Raw genomic sequence first — 18,415 nt, 5'->3', positions numbered from 1 at the left:
ATTAATTTTTTTTTTTTTTTTTGAGACGGAGTCTCGCTCTGTAGCCCAGGCTGGAGTGCAGTGGCACGATCTCAGCTCATTGCAACTTCTGCTTCCTGGGTTCAAACGATTCTTCTGTCTCCTGAGTAGTGGGGACTACAGGCGCCTGCCACCACGCCGGGCTAACCTTTTTGTATTTTTAATAGAGACAGGGTTTCACCATACTGGCCACCACGTCTCAAAAAAATAATAATAATAAAAATAAAAATAAAAAAATTAAAAATAAACAAAAAAACACCAACTCCTATTTCCCGCATCGCAATAAAATTAACCTTAGAATTCTTTTTTCTCCTCCCCTCCCCGTACCCGGCCAGTGGTTGGGGAATATTTTTTCGTGGAGGGAACCGTCTTCCTCAGCTGTGACCCTCTCATCAGGTCTGGGAAGAGGTAACTGGAAAATAGAACTCTTGGCCGGGCGCGGTGGCTCAAGCCTGTAATCCCAGCACTTTGGGAGGCCGAGACGGGCGGATCACGAAGTCAGAAGATCAAGGCCATCCTGGCTCACACGGTGAAACCCGCCCCCTCCCCCCCCCCATCTCTACTAAAAAAATACAAAAAACTAGCCGGGCGCGGTGGCGGGCGCCTGTAGTCCCAGCTACTCGGGAGGCTGAGGCAGGAGAATGGCGTAAACCCGGGAGGCGGAGCTTGCAGTGTGCTGAGATGCGGCCACTGCACTCCAGCCTGGGCAACAGAGCGAGACTCCGTCTCAAAAAAAAAAAAAGAAAAGAAAATAGAACTCCTGGATAAGTGTTACCACAGGCCATGCACAAGGCCAGAATTTCCCTGACATCTGTCCGCCAGCACCGCCCTTTCAGGTACAACTCCACAAGAGACCCGCCAAACTTGGTGAAGTCACCCGCTTACAGGGCTCGCTCTCCACCTGAGCAAGGACTGCAATTCCCAGGGGCCTCCAGGGCATCCGGCCGCGCCATTCCAGTCATGCAGGCGGCGCGCTCTCTCCCGCTCGGCTCAAGTACGGGAACCGGTTCCCGGGCTCCCAGCCTTTCGGCAGGACCCACGCGCCTGGGCCAAAGTCCGCAGCGGAAGCCGGCGTCGCGGAGGCTTCTGGGAGATGGAGGCCGAGGCTGCGACCTGCGCAGGCGCAAACCTGCAGCTGGGAGTGAGGGCTGGAAGTGGCGCGGTTCGGGGCAGCGCCCCGATGGAACCTCCTGGTCCTGTGAGGTGAGTGTTGGCGGCGGCTTCCCCGAGGTCCACCTCTCGGCTTGGCTTCTGCCCATCCCGCAGGCAGCGGCGGCTCTGCAGTGAGCAGGCCTGGCAGGCAGCTCCGCGGGCGTGTTTGGAGAGGGGTTTGGGTTGCCCACGGTGCCCGCGCTGCGCTGCCCGCGTTGCGTCACGTGCCGTGGAGGGGGGTCTTGATGTCCCTCTAATCTTTTCTCGAGACCCCTGGGTAGGGAGTGAAGGGTGGGAGGGGGAGTTGTACCTGGCCTGGACGACGGCCCCCTTCCCGGGCTCCCGGGCGGGCACCTGCTCCAGGCCGGGGTAGAGAAGTTTTGCTGGGGCCAGCGCCGCCGGGCATCACCCTGGGAGACACGAGCTCCGCGTTTTGCTTCGCGCCTCCTTTGTCTTCGGCCAGCGGCCCCTCTTTGTGCTCCTTTCGTGGCCTCTGATGCGTCCCACCTCCTTCCCTGTGTGAAAGGAAAATAAAATCTCAGGACCCCAAACTTACTATGCCAAAGGGAAGAGTTAAGCTTGGAAACTGAGTCACGGAAAAAAACTGCTTTTCCTTTTGTTCCTAAACCGATAGCTGCAAGACAGAAAGCAACATATGCCCCCAGGTGGCCTCCCTCACCCTGGCAATGTAAATGAACAGCCCAGCTTCACCGGACCAGACTAGAAATCCTTCCTCCACCCGGAGACAAAGCTATTTGACTTCTTCCTCTACTCTATATCTACTTTATCTTGTGGAAAATGCAGATTTACTGAGCACGAGACAAATTCATAATTGACTTCCTCTTTTCACGTGCAACAGGTGAACTCAGCTCTAATCAAATCCTCACAAGAATGCGGCCACTTACCTCACTACATACCCCCCCTCTTCTTTACTCCTTCCCCTCCTGCCAGCTTTCTCCCCATTAAATTGAAACCCTCAAAACCCTCGGTGGTAAAAGTGCGGGCCGCGGATCTTACTGTGGCTTGTGTGTCTTTTTCCTGGCTGCATCCTCAACCTTAGCAAAGTAACCCCTAAATTGGTTGAGACCTATCTCAGCTGCTTTTGTGGTTTACACCTGTTAGATTCCTTGACGCAGGTCACTGTACCCGAGTTTTGTTCATAGCTGCCCCTTAATAGGGCTTCTGCGTTTGAATGAGATCCAACTCCTTGGAGGGGACTTAACGACTTAACGTTTTACTTTTGCTGAAACTGCTACTTCAGAAAATTTTTAAAGCAGGGAGGAGCCTCCCCAGCAAACCCCACCTTGCAGTGAAAGCTGCTTGGCTCTGGGCTCTGCATCTGGAAACTTGGGTTTTGCTTCAAACTTGTTTCTTCCCAATAGTCATTTCTTCCCATAGGCCCCCACAACTTTTTTTTTCTTGATATTTTTTCCTGTTAATGGCGTTTATTTAGCCGTATTGTAGAAAACCACTTTACATCCCCGTCTCTACAACAATGCAAGCTTCTCAAAAACATTGACTTAGTACATCAGAATTCTCGGGAGGGGTGGAAGAAAAAGCTGGACTAAAGGGTATATATAGTACAGGGTTTGACTCTTTGTAGTGCTGAGTATATGTTTAATGAACGAAAAAAAGAAGAAGAGGCCAGGCATGGTGGCTCATGCCTGTAATCCTGCCACTTTGGGAGGCCGAGGCGGGTGGATCACCTGAGGTCAGGAGTTCAAGACCAGCCTGGCCAATATGGCAAAACCCTGTCCCTACTAAAAATACAAAAAAATTGGCTGGGCGTGGTGGCGGGCGCCTGTAATCCCAGCTACTCGGGAGGCCGAGGTAGGAGAATCTCTAGAACCCTGGGGGTGGAGGTTGCAGTGAGCTGAGATCGCGCCACTGCACTCCAGCCTGGGTAACAGAGTGAGACTCTGTCTCAAAAAAAAAAAAAAGGAGAGGAGGAATGATTTCTTCTTATGTTACAGGGGGCCCTTGCAATATTTCAGCTGGTATGAGCCTTCTGCAGAGCTAGTCCAGACTAGAATGGCTGTATCACTAACAGCAGCTGAAACTCTGGCCCTTCAGGATACACGGGGACAAGAGAAGATGATGATGATGGAACCAAAGGAAGAGGAACAGTCTTGTGAGTATGAGACCAGGCTACCTGGGAACCACTCTACCAGTCAAGAGATCTTCCGCCAACGCTTCAGGCATCTCCGCTACCAGGAGACTCCTGGTCCCCGGGAGGCCTTGAGCCAACTACGGGTACTCTGCTGTGAGTGGCTAAGGCCAGAGAAACACACGAAGGAGCAGATCCTGGAGTTCCTGGTGCTAGAACAATTCTTGACCATCCTGCCTGAGGAGCTCCAGTCGTGGGTGCGGGGACATCACCCTAAGAGTGGAGAGGAGGCTGTGACTGTGCTGGAGGATTTAGAGAAAGGACTTGAACCAGAGCCGCAGGTGGGAAGGGGGATTTGGTCTGTTATGGGAGCCAGATCAATGACCTTCAGGCTGGACAGAGGGGCAGCAGTAGGGGGAGTTGCCAAGTTCAAACCTCTCTTGGGCCAGGTAGAGCAGTTAGTATGTGTTTCTGTGTCTGTCTTTTCCGCCCTCGAGCCCTGAATGAGAAAGAGACTCTAGTTCCTCTTCCTTCCCTTGTGCTGACTCCGAGGAGGCTCTCTAAAGTCTTCTTGGAAGCTTTGGTCCAAGGAGGGTCACATCTGCAAGTGTCCAGGCAGGGGACAGGAACCACACTAGTAATTTGAAGAAAATTTAAAACTGAGTGGTGCCTGATCACCTCCAGGTCCCAGGCCCTGCACATGGACCTGCACAGGAAGAGCCATGGGAGAAGAAGGAATCTCTGGGAGCAGCCCAGGAAGCACTGAGCATCCGACTCCAGCCTAAGGAGACCCAGCCTTTCCCAAAGAGTGGTGAGGAGCAGGATTCTGTGGGGAGGGAGAGGAGAAAGAGGGATGATAAAGGGCACAGTACCTAGTACCTGTAAAGGGTAAATAGTAGTAGGCACTTAAATGTTTGGTATCATCACAGCCTTACTATTCTTATCTCTTAGGTGAGAGACTTTGCCTGTTTCATCACTTGTAAAATTAGGAGTAAGAATAACCTGCCTCATAAGATAGCTCTGAGGATTAAGCTGAACTTGGGTCATATCTAGATATAAAGCCTGGCCAGCGTCTCTTAACTTTAGAGAGCCCTAAATCAGGACCAGGAAATAGTTCATTCACTTATGCCTTATCATCTTCACTGCACTTAACTCCCTAGTCTATAATAACTCTGCCCTGAGCTAGAGGCCAGCCTTGAGATCCTTTTTTTTTTTTTTTAAACTCCTGAGGCGTCGCAAAACACACTTTTTAAGCCATAAAGCACTCCTGTGTGAGATACAGCCTGTCATCACCTTTACCACCTCTTCCTCATGTAAACAGCCTTTGTCATCACATTATCTACCACCTCTTCCTCATGTAAACAACCCTATTTGAAACTCTCTTATGTGTGCCCTCACCTTCTACCCTTCAGATTCACTACAGAAACTTCCTTCTTGGCCTGCATACATACCGGCAAACAACCTCTCCTCTCTGCCAGTGGCAAACACTATACTTAGAGCCTCAGGGGTGTGAACTCTCCTTGTTGACCTCTGTAGCATCGTGACCATATTGTGAATATGCTGCTAACCAAAAAGAGTCTACTTGATACTTGCTTTTACACCATAACCCCTCCCCGACATCACTATCACGAAACCAAGGCATTTGAAAAAATCAAATTCTTGTTAGTTACAAAATGGGAAAAAATAGAAATGGAGATGAATTAGATTCTGTCCCAAAAGTATGTTTCTACTTCTTAGCTCTTCTTTCTTCTTTGCCTTTTTTTCAGACTTTTTCTTGTCTCCTTAACTTCTGTTTAGTAAGCCTGTATTCATTTATCACTTTTATTACTTTACTTTCAAAAAGAAGCTAGCTATTGTGATTTTTTTTTTCTCTATAGCAAGCATATTTCAGATTTTTTTAACCACAGCATTTAACCTGAAAAAACGAATTTTTAAAAATCAAATGATCTTGGCTGGGCACAGTGGCTCACACCTATAATCCCAGCACTTTGGGAGGCTGAGGCAGGCGGATCACTTGGGGTCAGGAGTTCAAGACCAGCCTGGCTAACATGGCGAAACCCTGTCTCTACTAAAAATACAAAAATTAGCCGGGTGTGGTGGTACGCACCTGTAATCCCAGCTACTGGGGAGGCTGAGGCATGAGAATCACTTGAACCAGGGAAGCGGAGGTTACAGTGAGCCAAGACCATGCCACTACACTCCAGCCTGGGCGACAGAAAAAAAAAAAAAAGTCAAATGACCTTGAGTTATCTTAAAGCAGTTGGTTTCTGTTCTCCTTAGGCTATAGGGAGTGTTACAACAGATAAAACATAAAATGTGCTATGGACATTTAAAAACAAAAAGGCAGGCCGGGCGCGGTGGCTCAAGCCTCTAATCCCAGCACTTTGGGAGGCCGAGACGGGCGGATCACGAGGTCAGGAGATCGAGACCATCCTGGCTAACACGGTGAAACCCCGTCTCTACTAAAAAATACAAAAAACTAGCCGGGCGAGGTGGCGGCGCCTGTAGTCCCAGCTACTCGGGAGGCTGAGGCAGGAGAATGGCGTAAACCCGGGAGGCGGAGCTTGCAGTGAGCTGAGATCCGGCCACTGCACTCCAGCCCGGGCGACAGAGCAAGATGCCGTTCCAAAAAAAAAAACAAAACAAAAGGCAACGCACTCTTTTTCCCTTTTCAAAGAAGAGAAAGGCAGAAATCACCAAGCAGATAGGAGGCAGGGAGCTGGAAGTCCTTTTGGTAAAGGAAGCAGTTAGTTGAGGATCCTCTAAAGAGACTATAGATTTATGCAGCTGGGAAATGGATGGGCAGAGGTGAAGGCTGCAGCGCCAGGAAGGGCACAGTTTTTTTGCCTTTAGAAACCTCCCTTTTCCAGGCTGGGTGCGGTGGCTCAAGCCTGTAATCCCAGCACTTTGGGAGGCCGAGACGGGCGGATCATGAGGTCAGGAGATCGAGACCATCCTGGCTAACATGGTGAAACTCCGTCTCTACTAAAAAAATACAAAAAACTAGCCGGGCGAGGTGGCGGGAGCCTGTAGTCCCAGCTACTCTGGAGGCTGAGGCAGGAGAATGGTGTAAACCCGGGAGGCGGAGCTTGCAGTGAGCTGAGATCTGGCCACTGCACTTCAGCCTGGGCGATAGAGTGAGACTCCGTCTCAAAAAAAAAAAAAAAAAAAAAACCTCCCTTTTCCTTAACCCTAATGATTCATGTTTTTCCCTTTCATCACACCATCACTCCCTGATTCCTTGAAAATATGAAAAATCCTAAAAAAAAGACCATGCTTTTGTAATTGCCTTCATTTTTTCTTTTTTTGAGATGGAGTCTTGGTCTGTCGCCCAGGCTGGAGTGCAGTGGCACGATCTCGGCTCACTGCAAGCTCCGCCTTCCGGGTTCACGCCATTCTCCTGCCTCAGCCTCCCGAGGAGCTGGGACTACAGACGCCCGCCACCTCACCCGGCTAGCTTTTTGTATTTTTTTTGGTAGAGACGGGGTTTCACCGTGTTAGCCAGGATGGTCTGGATCTCCTGACCTCGTGATCCGCCCGCCTCAGCCTCCCAAAGTGCTGGGATTACAGGCGTGAGCCGCCGCACCCGGCTTGCCTTCATTTTTTCAATACAACTTCTTTAGTGTTTCATTATGGAGAAATTAGGGGAGAAAAAGCAGACAAATGGGAGAAATTAAAAAGCAGAAACTCTCTTCTCTGTGTAGTGCCATCACCGAGAGATAACCGTTGGTAATATCCAAGTAAATAGTCTTCCAGTCTTTGTCATATATATAGTAGTTTTTAAGCATTTGTTTTCATTCCAGAAATGTAAATTTTAATCTAAGTGTCATTTCTTCATACATCCAGAACAGGTATATTTACATTTTCCATCAGTTGTTACAGAAGATGGCCCAGAGCCCAAGGACAAAGGATCATTGCCACAACCACCCATTACTGAAGTGGAATCACAGGTGTCCTCAGAAAATCTTGCTACTGACACCTCTACATTTGAAGCTACCTCCGAGGGTACCTTACAACTGCAACAGAGAAATCCCAAAGCGCAGACACTGAGGTGGTCCCCTGCTCAGGGGAAAAGTTTCATGCAGATGGTTGTCACCCATAAGGAAACTCCCACAGGGAAAAAAGACCATGAATGTAGTGAATGTGGTAAAACCTTCATTTATAACTCACATCTTGTTGTCCACCAGAGAGTTCATTCTGGAGAGAAACCCTATAAGTGTAGTGACTGTGGGAAAACTTTCAAACAGAGCTCAAACCTCGGTCAGCATCAGAGAATTCATACAGGAGAGAAACCCTTCGAATGTAACGAATGTGGGAAGGCCTTCAGGTGGGGTGCTCATCTTGTTCAGCATCAGAGGATTCACTCAGGAGAGAAGCCCTATGAGTGTAATGAGTGTGGGAAGGCCTTTAGTCAAAGCTCATATCTCAGTCAGCATCGGAGAGTTCACAGTGGAGAGAAACCTTTTATATGTAAAGAATGTGGGAAAGCTTATGGATGGTGCTCAGAACTCATTAGACATCGGAGAGTTCATGCCAGAAAAGAGCCTTCCCATTGAATTGAAGGGGAGAACGTCTCCAGACAGGATTCTACATTGGTCTAATCTACTTTAGGACTGGATCCCATAAAAGTTATAAGCTCCTTAAGATTTTTCCTGTGTCTTTCTTGATTTAGGAAAAACTGTTTACTTAGTTCTGCCTGTAGACCATCCCTTCATGTCCTTTGATTAAGATACTGATATTCATTAGGACGCCTTTGGCCGCAAGTAGTAGCTAAGTTGGTTTGCTTCTTTCTAGCATGATCTGCCTAGTTTGCCCACCAATAATGTCTACTTCATTATAATTTTTTCTTTTTTTTTTTTTTGAGATGGAGTCTTGCTGTCTCGCCAGGCTGGAGTGCAGTGGCATGATCTCAGCTCACTGCAACCTCCACCTCCTGGGTTCAAGTGATCCTCCTGCCTCAGCCTCCCAAGTAGCTGAGACTACAGGCATGCGCCACCACCACCATGCCCAGCTAATTTTTTGTATTTTTAGTAGAGATGGGGTTTCACCATGTTGGTTAGGCTGGTCTCAAACTCTTGACCCTATGATCTGCCCACCTCTGCCTCCCAAAGTGCTGGGATTACAGGCCTGAGACACGATGCCTAGTTACTTCATTAGAGTTTTGGTTTTTTTGTTTTTTTGTTTTTTGTTTTGAGATGGAGTCTTACTCTGTAGCCCAGGCTGGAGTGCACTGGTGCGATCTCAGCTCACTGCAAGCTCCACCCCCCAGGTTTACGCCATTCTCCTGCCTCAGCCTCCCGAGTAGCTGGGACTATAGGCGCGTGCCACCATGCCCGGCTAATTTTTTTGTATTTTTAGTAGAGAAGGGTTTCATCATGTTAATCAGGATGGTCTTGAACTCCTGACTTTGTGATCCACCCACCTCGGCCTCCCAAAATGCTGGGATTACAGGTGTGAGCCACTGCGCCCGTCCTTCATTAGAATTTTTAACCAGGTACTGAGCAGCTGCTTGAGAAGTGTTATATTTATCGTGAATGGGGCTTTGGTCTGGCTCCCCCCTTTTTTTTGTTGTTGTTGGTAGAGATGGAGTCTCACTATGTTGCCCAGGCTGGTGCCAAACTCCTGGCCTCAAGCAATCCTCCCGCCTTGGCCTTCCAAAGTATGGGGATTACAGGCATGAGCTGCACTGCCTGACCAGTTCTGGCCATTTCTCAGACCCATACTAGTCTGCCTGCTCAGACGGGGTCATATCTGCAAATGTCCAGGCAGGGAACAAAAACCACACTAGTAATTTGAAGAAAATTTAAAGAAGTATTAACTAGTAAAAGGAGTATTTGCTAAAGGGAGTAAAGAGATCTCTAAAGAATATAGGGAAAAAAAAAAAAGAATATAGGGGCTGGGCGTGGTGGCTCATGCCTGTAATCCCAACACATTGAGAGGCTGAGGCAATTGAACCACTTGAGGTCAGGAGTTTGAGACTAACCTGGCCAACATGGTGAAACCCCATCTCTACTAAAAAGACAAAAAAAAAAAAAAGTATCCGGGCATGGTGGTGGCGGGCGCCTATAATCCCAGCTATTCGGGTGGCTGAGGTAGGAGAATTGCCTGAACCTGGAAGGCAGAGGTTGCAGTGAGCCGGGATCGTGCCGCTGCACTCCAGCCTGGGTGACAGAGTGAGACTCCATCTCAAACAAACCAAAATAATATAGGAATAGGCCAGGCATGATGGCTCACTCCTGTAATCCCAGCACATTGGGAGGCCAAGGTGGGCAGATGGCTTGAACCCCGGAGTTTAAGACCAGCCTGAACAACATGGTGAAACCCATTCTCTACAAGAAGATACAAAAAATTAGCCAGGTATGGTGGTGCGTGCCTAGAGTCCCAGCTACTTGGGAGGCTGAGGAGGGAGAATCACCTGAGCCCGGGAGGTTGAGGCTACAGATCACACCACTGCACCCAAGCTTGTGTGATGGAGTGAGACCCTGTGTCAAAAAATAGAGGAATAGCAGAAAAGGGAACAGCTAATTCTCAAGAAGCAAATTTAGAAGAGCCCACACCCACCCTGACCAAGATTGAAATTGACACCTTATTGTGTAGGGTGTGGGTTTTCCAGTGTTGTGCTAGAGCCAGTCTGTACAGGCTGGCCAGAGCCAGTTTCGCACATCCCTTCCCAAGTCTGCATTGAAATCAGCCATGGTGAGAGTATTCACACTATAGAAATCAGCAAACACAGCAAAACTAAAAAGGTTTTGAACTACCTATTAGCTAGTTGTTAAATGTCTGCCAACACAAGTCAGGCCCAGTAGCAGGTACCTATAGTCCCAGCTACTTGGGAGGCTGAGGTGGTCCAGCCTGGGCAACATAGCAAAATCCTACCTAAAAATAAAAAAATAACCTTTTTTAGCGTGCCTATCGTATAGAGTGCAAGGGACAAATGCATTTGATGCGGCTGGAGAGACGACGTTTAGCAGATATCAAAGCCTTTTAAGTCAGGTAAGGGATTTTCGATTTAAGAGCAGTGGGGAGCCATTACTAGGGAGTGACACCGTCAGTTCCTCAGTTGTGTACTTCAGAAAGATCACTTCATCTACAGTGGAAAACTGCAGACTCCTATTAGGAGACTTGTGGTAACCTCCAAGTAATACGGCTACCTAAACTGAGGGAGTGACCATGGGGAAGTAGAAGAGGAGACAGATTTGAAAAGTATGAAGGGGGCAAGATCAGTAGGACTTTTGGGGGTAGATCTGACTGCCAGGCAGAAACCAGCTCACCCTGCCTCAGTTTATGCTTCAAGCAAACAGTGCAAATGGCTCCAAGTTTTCCTCCCAAGAGCCTTGGGCTCTGTCCAGCAGCCCCATTCTACAGGCCTTTCTCGGGCACCTGCCTCTGCACACACCCAAGAGGACCCTGAGGCCAGAGGTGGCAGAGTGGCTGCCCTACAGACAGTGTGGCCGTAAGCCCTGGAGGGAGGGAGGAGAGCTGCAAACCAGGGAGCACATGGAAACAGGGAAGTTTTGGGCTTAGGGTTAAGGGAGTCAGTCTCCTCTTCTTCCAGCCACCCGAAAATTACTGAAGCAGTGTTGTAACTGTACTGCTAACCTTCAGAAGGAGGCTTTATATTGCAATGTTATGGATGAAGAAACAGACTAAAATAGATGAAATAATTTGTCCAAGGCCACATAATTGATAAGTGACAGGGCCAAGATCTGAACCTAAATATGATTTCAGAGCCTGTGCACCTGGTACTCTTTACTCAGCGCTGCAGGGAAGAGAAGGGGGGCTTTTGCATTTCTAACTTGAACTGTGGAGCAGAGAAAGCCAAACTCACTGTCCCAGTCAGCACTGCTTCCCAGACAGATGAGTGCATGGTCCCACCAATGAGACTATCTCTGCTGCCCAGGAACCAATGCAAAGTTTCACTAAATTGAAAATTAAATGTAATTGGATGGGCATAGTGGCTCACGCCTGTCATCCCAGCACTTTGGGAGGCCGAGGCAGGTGGATCACCTGAGCTCAGGAGTTTGAGACCAGCCTGACCAACATGGTGAAAACCCATCTCTAGTAAAATTACAAAAAATTAGCTGGGTATGGTGGCGGGCGCCATAATAATTCCAGCTACTCGGGAGGCTGAGGCAGGAGAATCGCTTGAACCCGGGAGGCGGAGATTGCAGTGAGCCGAGCTCACACCACTGCACTCCACCCTGGACGAGCGAAACTCCATCTCAAAATAATAGATTAAATGTAATTAATTCTTGTTAATTAATTCTGCAAATTAATGCTGTCACCTTAATTGCTTAATGGAACAATGAGAAATGAAGGTCTTTATTTAAAAAACGAAAGCCTTGAAAGAGTTCCATCAGCCACAAAATTGGCATACCCATAAACTTTATATCAAATGAGCAAATTTGGCTGGGCGCGGTTGCTCACACCTGTAATCTTAGCATTTTGGGGGGCTGAGGCAGGCGGATTACTTGAGCTCAGGAGTTCCAGACCAGCCTGGGAAACATGGCAAAACCTTGTCTCTACAAAAACAAAAACAAAAAAAAAAAAATAGCCAGGCACGGTGGCACACACCTGTAATCCCAGCTACTTGGGGGGCTGACACAGAAGGATTGCTTGAACCTGGGAGGTCGAGGCTGCAGTGAGAGCACTATGCCCTCGATTGCAACAAGGCGTGACAACAAATTTGTTCCCCGTTATTGTTTCTACATATTTTTTTATTTAAAAAAAAAAAAGTGAGACATTATATAAGCGAGTTTTCCAAGTTTACCGAGGCGCGTTCACGTGACAGCAGCAAAGACGCTAATTGAGGTTTGGCTGAGGAAGATCCTATTTTGCTTGCCACTCACACTTCGGAGCTCAGCATCGCCTAGGCGATTCAGACGAGGGCATACGCAATCTCTTATCTACACTCGACGAATCTACAAGGTCAAGACCATCCTCGGCCTGGCCCGATCTCGAGCCATACGTACAACGAAACGTACACCCGAGAAGGGCAAGCGTGGCGACAGACGAGATTATAGGAGAGTGCCACAGCACTTGGCCATCTGCTAAAAGCAGCGCTCTGCGCGGCGAGCGAGCGGAGCTCTTGTAGACTGAGAGAGATTGGCACCTTGAGAAGCGCGCGAGAAGAGAAAACACTTATGTTACATCGAAGGTATACAAATCGACGCAAACTATCGTGCTCTATCTGCATACTGCACGAGCGCCAAAGCACAATCAGAGATGCAGAAGACTCAACCTGAGAAATGTGGTTGAGGCTCCAGTTTGATAGCCCGCCCCAAGAGAATAATACGAAAAACACAGAGATCTAAAAGCAAATTCTTTACTGCTCCAAGTCACAAAGTGAGTCTATCTATTCTAATTATCTCTTTCCCACATTGATAAAAGATAAGCCAAAACAAGATAGCAGGTGAAAAAAACGGTATGTACAGGAAACTCAGGGGACAACATGCAAGTAGCAGACAACCTAGAGATTAGCCGGAAGAGCGAGAAATGGAAGCCGAATGCCGAAACATGGGCGCCCCAGACCAATCTGTTATCTTACAATGTAATTTTTCTTATTTGGTAGTTTGAGACTAAAGGGGCGCTGAGAGCGTACAACAGAGTTGCACACTTGCGGAACATCCAGTCCGACATCTCTCCCTATAGTATCTGGACCCCACATTTGAGTGAGCGAGCGTGACCTATTTACCCACAGGTGCACACACCCACACCCAGCTGATATTTTATTTTGTAGGCAGGGTTGCCATGGGCCAGGCGCCTGGAACTCCTGGGCTCAAGTACCTCTCAAGGTAATCAATTTTCTGCCTTGGCCTCAACTTCAATATCGTGCTGGGATTTAGACACAGGCGTTTGCCGAATCCAGCTCTCACGCCGGCCCGAGGGCATTAACATACAATGAATATTGGCTAGAACATTATGACATAGGCCTGAGTCCACGAAGAGGAACCCAAACACCAGTCTGATATTTACAAGACAATGCTCATTCCCCCGAGATATATAGTAGGAGACTTATCAACTCTTTCCTGCCCAATACCATTGGCACTTCAAGAAACCCCCCGCGTAAGAACAGCACCAGAGAAGAAGAGTCACCAGGCCCAAGATCGGCAGGAACACAATCACAGCAACCGCTCGGACTGATCCCCCCACTAAATGCTTCTAACTCATAATGTCTCACCTCCTTGGGACCCATGCCCTTATAATCGACCTTGGGCATATTTCGCGATGGTAAACTCAAAAGGTAAAGAGAGATTGACAACATAACATCAAAGGTGTCATGAAGACCCCTATAAAGGGGAGTTCTCCTACAAAGTCACAGCTATTCCTGAAGTACAGGACTAAGCACAATGCATAACGATGAGAATCCAAACTCTTGTACCTTAGACCCTCGAGTGAGAATGAGACATTCTCGTCTATCTCCCCGGAGGGCTGGATGCCGACAGTCATTGGCGAAATGCCAATTTGCTACGAGGAACATAGCCATCTATATGACCAATGTCTGTCCTTATCTAAGGCTAGAAGTAAACAAAGCAGGCCAAGGCATGGAGCGAGCGAGAGGGGAAGTGGGGGGTTTCGTGTGATCATATATGTTCATACACCATTCAGTGGCCTCAGGTAGGTAGAGATGTAGTCTACTGTATAAAAAGCGAAATAAAAAGGGAGACAGGAAATCATATAAAGTGTCGTAGAGATTGAGTAGTTGAAGTAAAATTTTACAAGATTAAAGCGAACCTAAAGATCACGATGATTAGTCCGACTGGGCAGTGGTCTCATAGTTAGCTCCATGGGATGGGAGGTTCCGGGACCTAGTGTCCTTGGTCCAGTCTTAATCCACAGATAGGATTGTCCCGTCACTCAGGTAAAAACCCACAGGTCCAGGGACGACTGAGAATATAGAGCGCATTCGCAGCGAGGGGGGGAGAAGATCTGAAATAGGGATATAGAGCTCTTTCCAAACATGGAGATGACAGGGGCGAGAAGGAAGTTAAAGAAAGATATATTATTATGCAGATATGAACCAGATGCAGCCAATAACATACCTTAGCTAATCCTCTTACGTCCATTCTACTATTACAGAGGAAAGCTGTAAAACCAGGCCGATGAATCAGATGCTTTTCAGGCTCATAGACACTTTGGAAGTACATGTAGAAAGCTCGCGCACCTTAGGAAGCATTCCCGGATGTCTAGTGAGGTAGATACGAGTGCTAGTTTTAAGCTCTTACGACTATTAAACCTCATCGCAACCCTCCCTAGGCCAAACATCTGCTTGCTGTCTGGGCGGCCTTTCACACCTTCTGTATGACGGTACTCAAGCCCCGTGAGCCGGCAGCAATGGTGCAGGACCTTACACCCCCAGCTTAGAGTAATGTATCTCTATAGGAAGACGGGGGAACTTCCATCATGTTACCTCATTTCCCTCCTGCTTGCACAATCTAGGTGAAGCGCCGGCCACGCTGAGACGATGAAAATCCGCAAGCCTGGCATCCGCCTCAGTCTCATAGACTTCCCAAAGTGGCTGAGCACAGTTGGTTCCATGCCAGAGAGTGGCATTTCTCACCCGCATTTTGGGCCAGTTGGATTGTAGAGAGGTCAGTGTGTACGAGTGTTTTTGGCAAAGAGAAATTAATGTTTTAAGTCTGCTTCAATGTCTATGCCTTAACTGTCTATAAGACAACCTGTGGCACTTGAGTATAAATGAACACAAAAGAAATAGAATCCACAGATTACTAAGTATTCCCAATTTTTCCGCGAAATCAACAACAATCCAGCCCAGGTACAGTATTTCACCTTTGTCACATTGTACTGCCCACATCACAGAAAAACAGATCATCATTTGTTGCCTTTTTTTTTTTTTTTTTTTTTTTTTTTTGAGACGAGTCTCGCTTTGTTGCCCAGGCTGGATGCAGACGGCCGGATCGTCAGCTCACTGCAAGCTCCGCCTCCCAGGTTACGCCATTCTCCCACAGCCTCCCAAGAGATGGGACTACACAGGCGCCCGCCACCTCACCCAGCTAGTTTTTTTTTTTTTGTATTTTTTATTAGAGATGGGGTTTCACCGTGTTAGCCAGGATGGTCTCGATCTCCTGACCTCGTGATCCGCCCGCCTCGGCCTCCCAAAGTGCTGGGATTACAGGCTTGAGCCACCGCGCCCGGCTGTTGCCTCTTATTTATTATTATTTATTCATTCATTCATTTATTGATTTGTGAGTGGCAACCCTGGGGTGAACACTATTCTGCAAGTTAGCCCTGTCCTCAAGGAGCAAAGCAAAATTACTGCTCCCAGTGAAGAAGAGGCAAGATCAGAGTTCCATGTCAGAATGAAAGTGTCCTACAGTGAGTAAGCCCCCATATCCCTGGGCACTGTGCATGCTCGGATGCTGAAGTTGACGAGAACTGGGCTGGTCTTCCCCACATTGGCATTCAAAGGTCCTCTCCAGTGTGCATTTCCTGATGAACTCCAAGGTGAGAATTCCATCTCAAGGCTTTCCCGCGCTCTACATAGTAGTGTTTCTCACCAGAGTGAATTTGAATGCAGAGGTATCCCCCATCTCCACCTGAAGGCATGAAGCTCTCCCAGGTCCTTCCCACATTCAAGGCACTCCTAGGATTTCCCCGCCTTCAGATTCAGTGGAATGGAACCTAGATTTATAGTGCCTACTCCAACTAAAGTCCCTCCGCACCCCCATCCAGAGTCCAGCTTGGAGAATGCGTGACATACCCAACTGACCAAGGGCACAGAAGCATTTGCTCTTTTAGCTTTTTCTTTTCTTTCTTTCTTTTCTTTTGTTTTCAGATGAAGTCTCGCTGTGTCACCCAGGTTGGAGTGCAGTGGTGCAATCTCGGCTCACTGCAACCTTCACCTCCCGGGTTCAAGCAATTCTCCTGCCTCAGTCTCCCAAGTAGCTTGGATTACAGACACCCACCACCACGCCCGGCCAATTTTTGAACTTTTAGTAGAGACAGGGTTTCGCCATGTTGCCCAGGCTGGTCTCAAACTCCTGAGCTCAGGTGATCCACCCGCCTCAGCCTCCCTGCTGGGATTACAGGCGTGAGCCACCGCACCTGGCCCGCATTTGCTCCTTTCTTGATGACTCTCTGGATAATCTGCCAGAAAGCCTCCCAGATCTCTGCCCACTCCCAGTGCATAACCACCGTCGCTCTTAGCAAAAGGCCTCAAATGATCAACTCCACTGTCTCTGACTCTCATAACTTCCATACCTATCTTTCTCTTTTTTTTTTTGGGACGGAGTCTCGCTCTGTCGCCCAGGCTGGAATGCAGTGGTGCGATCTCGGCTCACCGCAACCTCTGCCTCCCGGGTTTAAGTGATTCTTCTGCCTTGGCCTCCCAAGTAGCTGTGACTACAGGCGCCTGCCACCACGCCCAGCTAATTTTTTTGTATTTTTAGTAGATACGGGGGTTTCACCAGGTTGGCCAGGCTGGTCTCAAACTCCTGACCTCGTGATCCACCCACCTCAGCCTCCCAAAGTGCTGGGATTACAGGCGTGAGCCACTGTGTCCGGCCCTTTTTTTTTCTTTTGAGATGGAGCCTCACTCTGTTGCCCAGGCTGGAGTGCAATGGTGCGATCCTGGCTCACTGCAACAACTGCCTCCTGGGTTCAAGTGATTCTCCTGCCTCAGCCACCCGAGTAGCTGGGATTAGAGGTATATGCCACCATGCCCAGCTAATTTTGTATTTTAGTAGAGACGGGGGTTTCACCATGTTGGCCAGGCTGGTCTTGAACTCCTGACCTCAGGTGATCCGCCTGCCTCGGCCTCCCAAAGTGCTGGGATTACAGGTGTCAGCCACCGCGCCCGGCCCTCCATACCTATCTTCTTAGCCCCTCTGACACTCTTTGACCACAGTGACTTCTTTCTAAAGCCAACCCTGCCTTTCGTGTTTTGAGTCTGTGCTTCCCGACTGCAAATAAGTTTAACTGTAATAATTATATATTAAATAGTTATAACAGGCCTGGCTTGGTGTCCTGAAAAGCCTGGGCCGCGGAAGGGATTCCGTAAATATCCATGGGATGTGAAACGTCCTCACAAACTGTAAATCCCAGCAGGCAGAGAGACAAAAGTACAGGCCCATTGATTTGCCCCCAACTGCCACCCCGACCCCACCCCGCACACGCACTTGGGGGTCTCCGCGGACGCCCCAGAGCCCGCGCACGCGACCGTGAGCCCGCCCGGCGGGGTGGGGGGGGGGTTACTGGGCCCTCAGCGGCCACCCCACTGGTCCCCGACAGAAAGCCCCGCCGGATGGCAGCTAATCCGCGCGAGGCGCGCCGCCCTCAACCCTCGAGCCCCGCCCCCGGCCGCCGAAGTCCCGCGCTAACGAGGGGGCCTCCCGGCGTCCTAGAGAGGCCCCGCGACAGACACGCTTCCGCCCGCGCCGCCGGGGCTCTTACCTCTCGGATACCGGGCTGGCAGGCCTACTAGCGCATTTGGGGACTTTTTGGAGAAGACGAGTACCCACAGAGTTGGGTCCATCAGAAGACACCTGCCTGTGAAGTAAAAACAATGGGTGTTCTTGTCCGCGGTACTGCAGGAGAGTGGAGTGGCCGTCGATTCCCAGGATTAGGAGACAAGGACGTGGGAAAGACGCCTGGGGGATTGGAAAGGGGCCCGAGCTCGGGTCCCGGGGCTCCTGAAATGGACTTCCACTGTCCGGTCGGTCACTGCCCTCAAGTCACCTTCCTCCTTCCCTTCTGTGCATCGTGCTGGCTCAGCGCTTCGGGGAGAGGGACAGGTGGGCGCGACACTGCGTGGCCGCCCTGCGTTTGGGACCCTTTCCTGCTCCACAGCGCTGACGCCTCTGGGCTGTTGAGGCGCCCGCGAGTGTCGGGGCTTACCCGCCGCGCCCAGCGCAGGTGCTTCACGTCGCAGGCGGCCAGCGAGTGGTTGACAACTGTGTCCGCCTGCCCTGCTGAGGCTGCTCCCTTTCTCATGTGATCGCCAGAATCGTCCCCGCCCCTTCCCGCTGGGCTCTTACTGAGGTCCAGCTGACCTCCATTTGCAGGGGTTCACCCAGACAGGTCTTTTTGACATAGCTTCATTCCCAAAGCTGAGAGGTGCGGTGAAGAGGAAATTATTGCAGAAGTGACCCGGTTTTTTTTTTTTTTTTTTTTGTTGAG

At 49.3% G+C, this 18,415-nt stretch overlaps 2 protein-coding genes across 6 annotated transcripts in view; one reads left to right on the top strand and one right to left on the bottom strand.

Moving 5' to 3' along the window:
- Positions 1 to 18,380, bottom strand: part of LOC108524841 (uncharacterized) — a 20,976-nt gene extending 2,596 nt beyond the window's left edge. For 2 of the 4 annotated variants that reach the window (XM_017865947.1, XM_017865948.1), the window contains exons 1-2: positions 17,251 to 17,391; positions 1,481 to 1,685 (exon numbers count right to left, since the gene is read on the bottom strand). In XM_017865947.1, coding sequence (XP_017721436.1) covers positions 1,481 to 1,685; positions 17,251 to 17,370 — 325 coding nt within the window. In that variant the 5' untranslated portion in view covers positions 17,371 to 17,391. Of the gene's footprint in view, positions 1 to 903; positions 1,686 to 17,250; positions 17,392 to 17,689 lie in introns of those variants that run through there. The other 2 variants (XR_001884147.1, XR_001884146.1) reach the window with 2 other exon arrangements.
- ZNF232 (zinc finger protein 232) lies at positions 783 to 7,923 on the top strand. Of its 2 annotated transcripts, none has more exons than XM_017865944.1 (4): positions 783 to 1,221; positions 3,244 to 3,618; positions 3,962 to 4,088; positions 7,124 to 7,923. In XM_017865944.1, exons 1-4 carry the CDS (start codon positions 802 to 804, stop codon positions 7,831 to 7,833), a joined length of 1,632 nt encoding a protein of 543 aa, XP_017721433.1. In that variant the 5' UTR covers positions 783 to 801; the 3' UTR covers positions 7,834 to 7,923. The 2 variants fall into 2 exon arrangements, with proteins under 2 accessions (XP_017721433.1, XP_017721434.1); XM_017865945.1 differs by having other exon boundaries at positions 1,088 to 1,221; positions 3,144 to 3,618.
- Positions 18,381 to 18,415: the final 35 nt, after the last annotated feature.

Source organism: Rhinopithecus bieti, unplaced genomic scaffold, assembly GCF_001698545.2.
Source record: "Rhinopithecus bieti isolate Rb0 unplaced genomic scaffold, ASM169854v2 scaffold_81659, whole genome shotgun sequence".
NCBI classification, from domain to species: domain Eukaryota; kingdom Metazoa; phylum Chordata; class Mammalia; order Primates; family Cercopithecidae; genus Rhinopithecus; species Rhinopithecus bieti.
The sequence above is the reverse complement of the archived record's forward strand: the minus strand, read 5'-3'. Positions and strand labels throughout refer to the sequence as shown.

Bases quoted from the DNA above. Each gene is read 5' to 3' on its own strand.
- ZNF232 (XM_017865944.1), top strand. From the start codon at position 802: ATGCACAAGGCCAGAATTTCCCTGACATCTGTCCGCCAGCACCGCCCT. The intron at 1,222-3,243 runs GTGAGTGTTGGC...CTGGCCCTTCAG, and splicing joins GAACCTCCTGGTCCTGTGAG to GATACACGGGGACAAGAGAA. The intron at 4,089-7,123 runs GTGAGGAGCAGG...TCATACATCCAG, and splicing joins CCAGCCTTTCCCAAAGAGTG to AACAGGTATATTTACATTTT.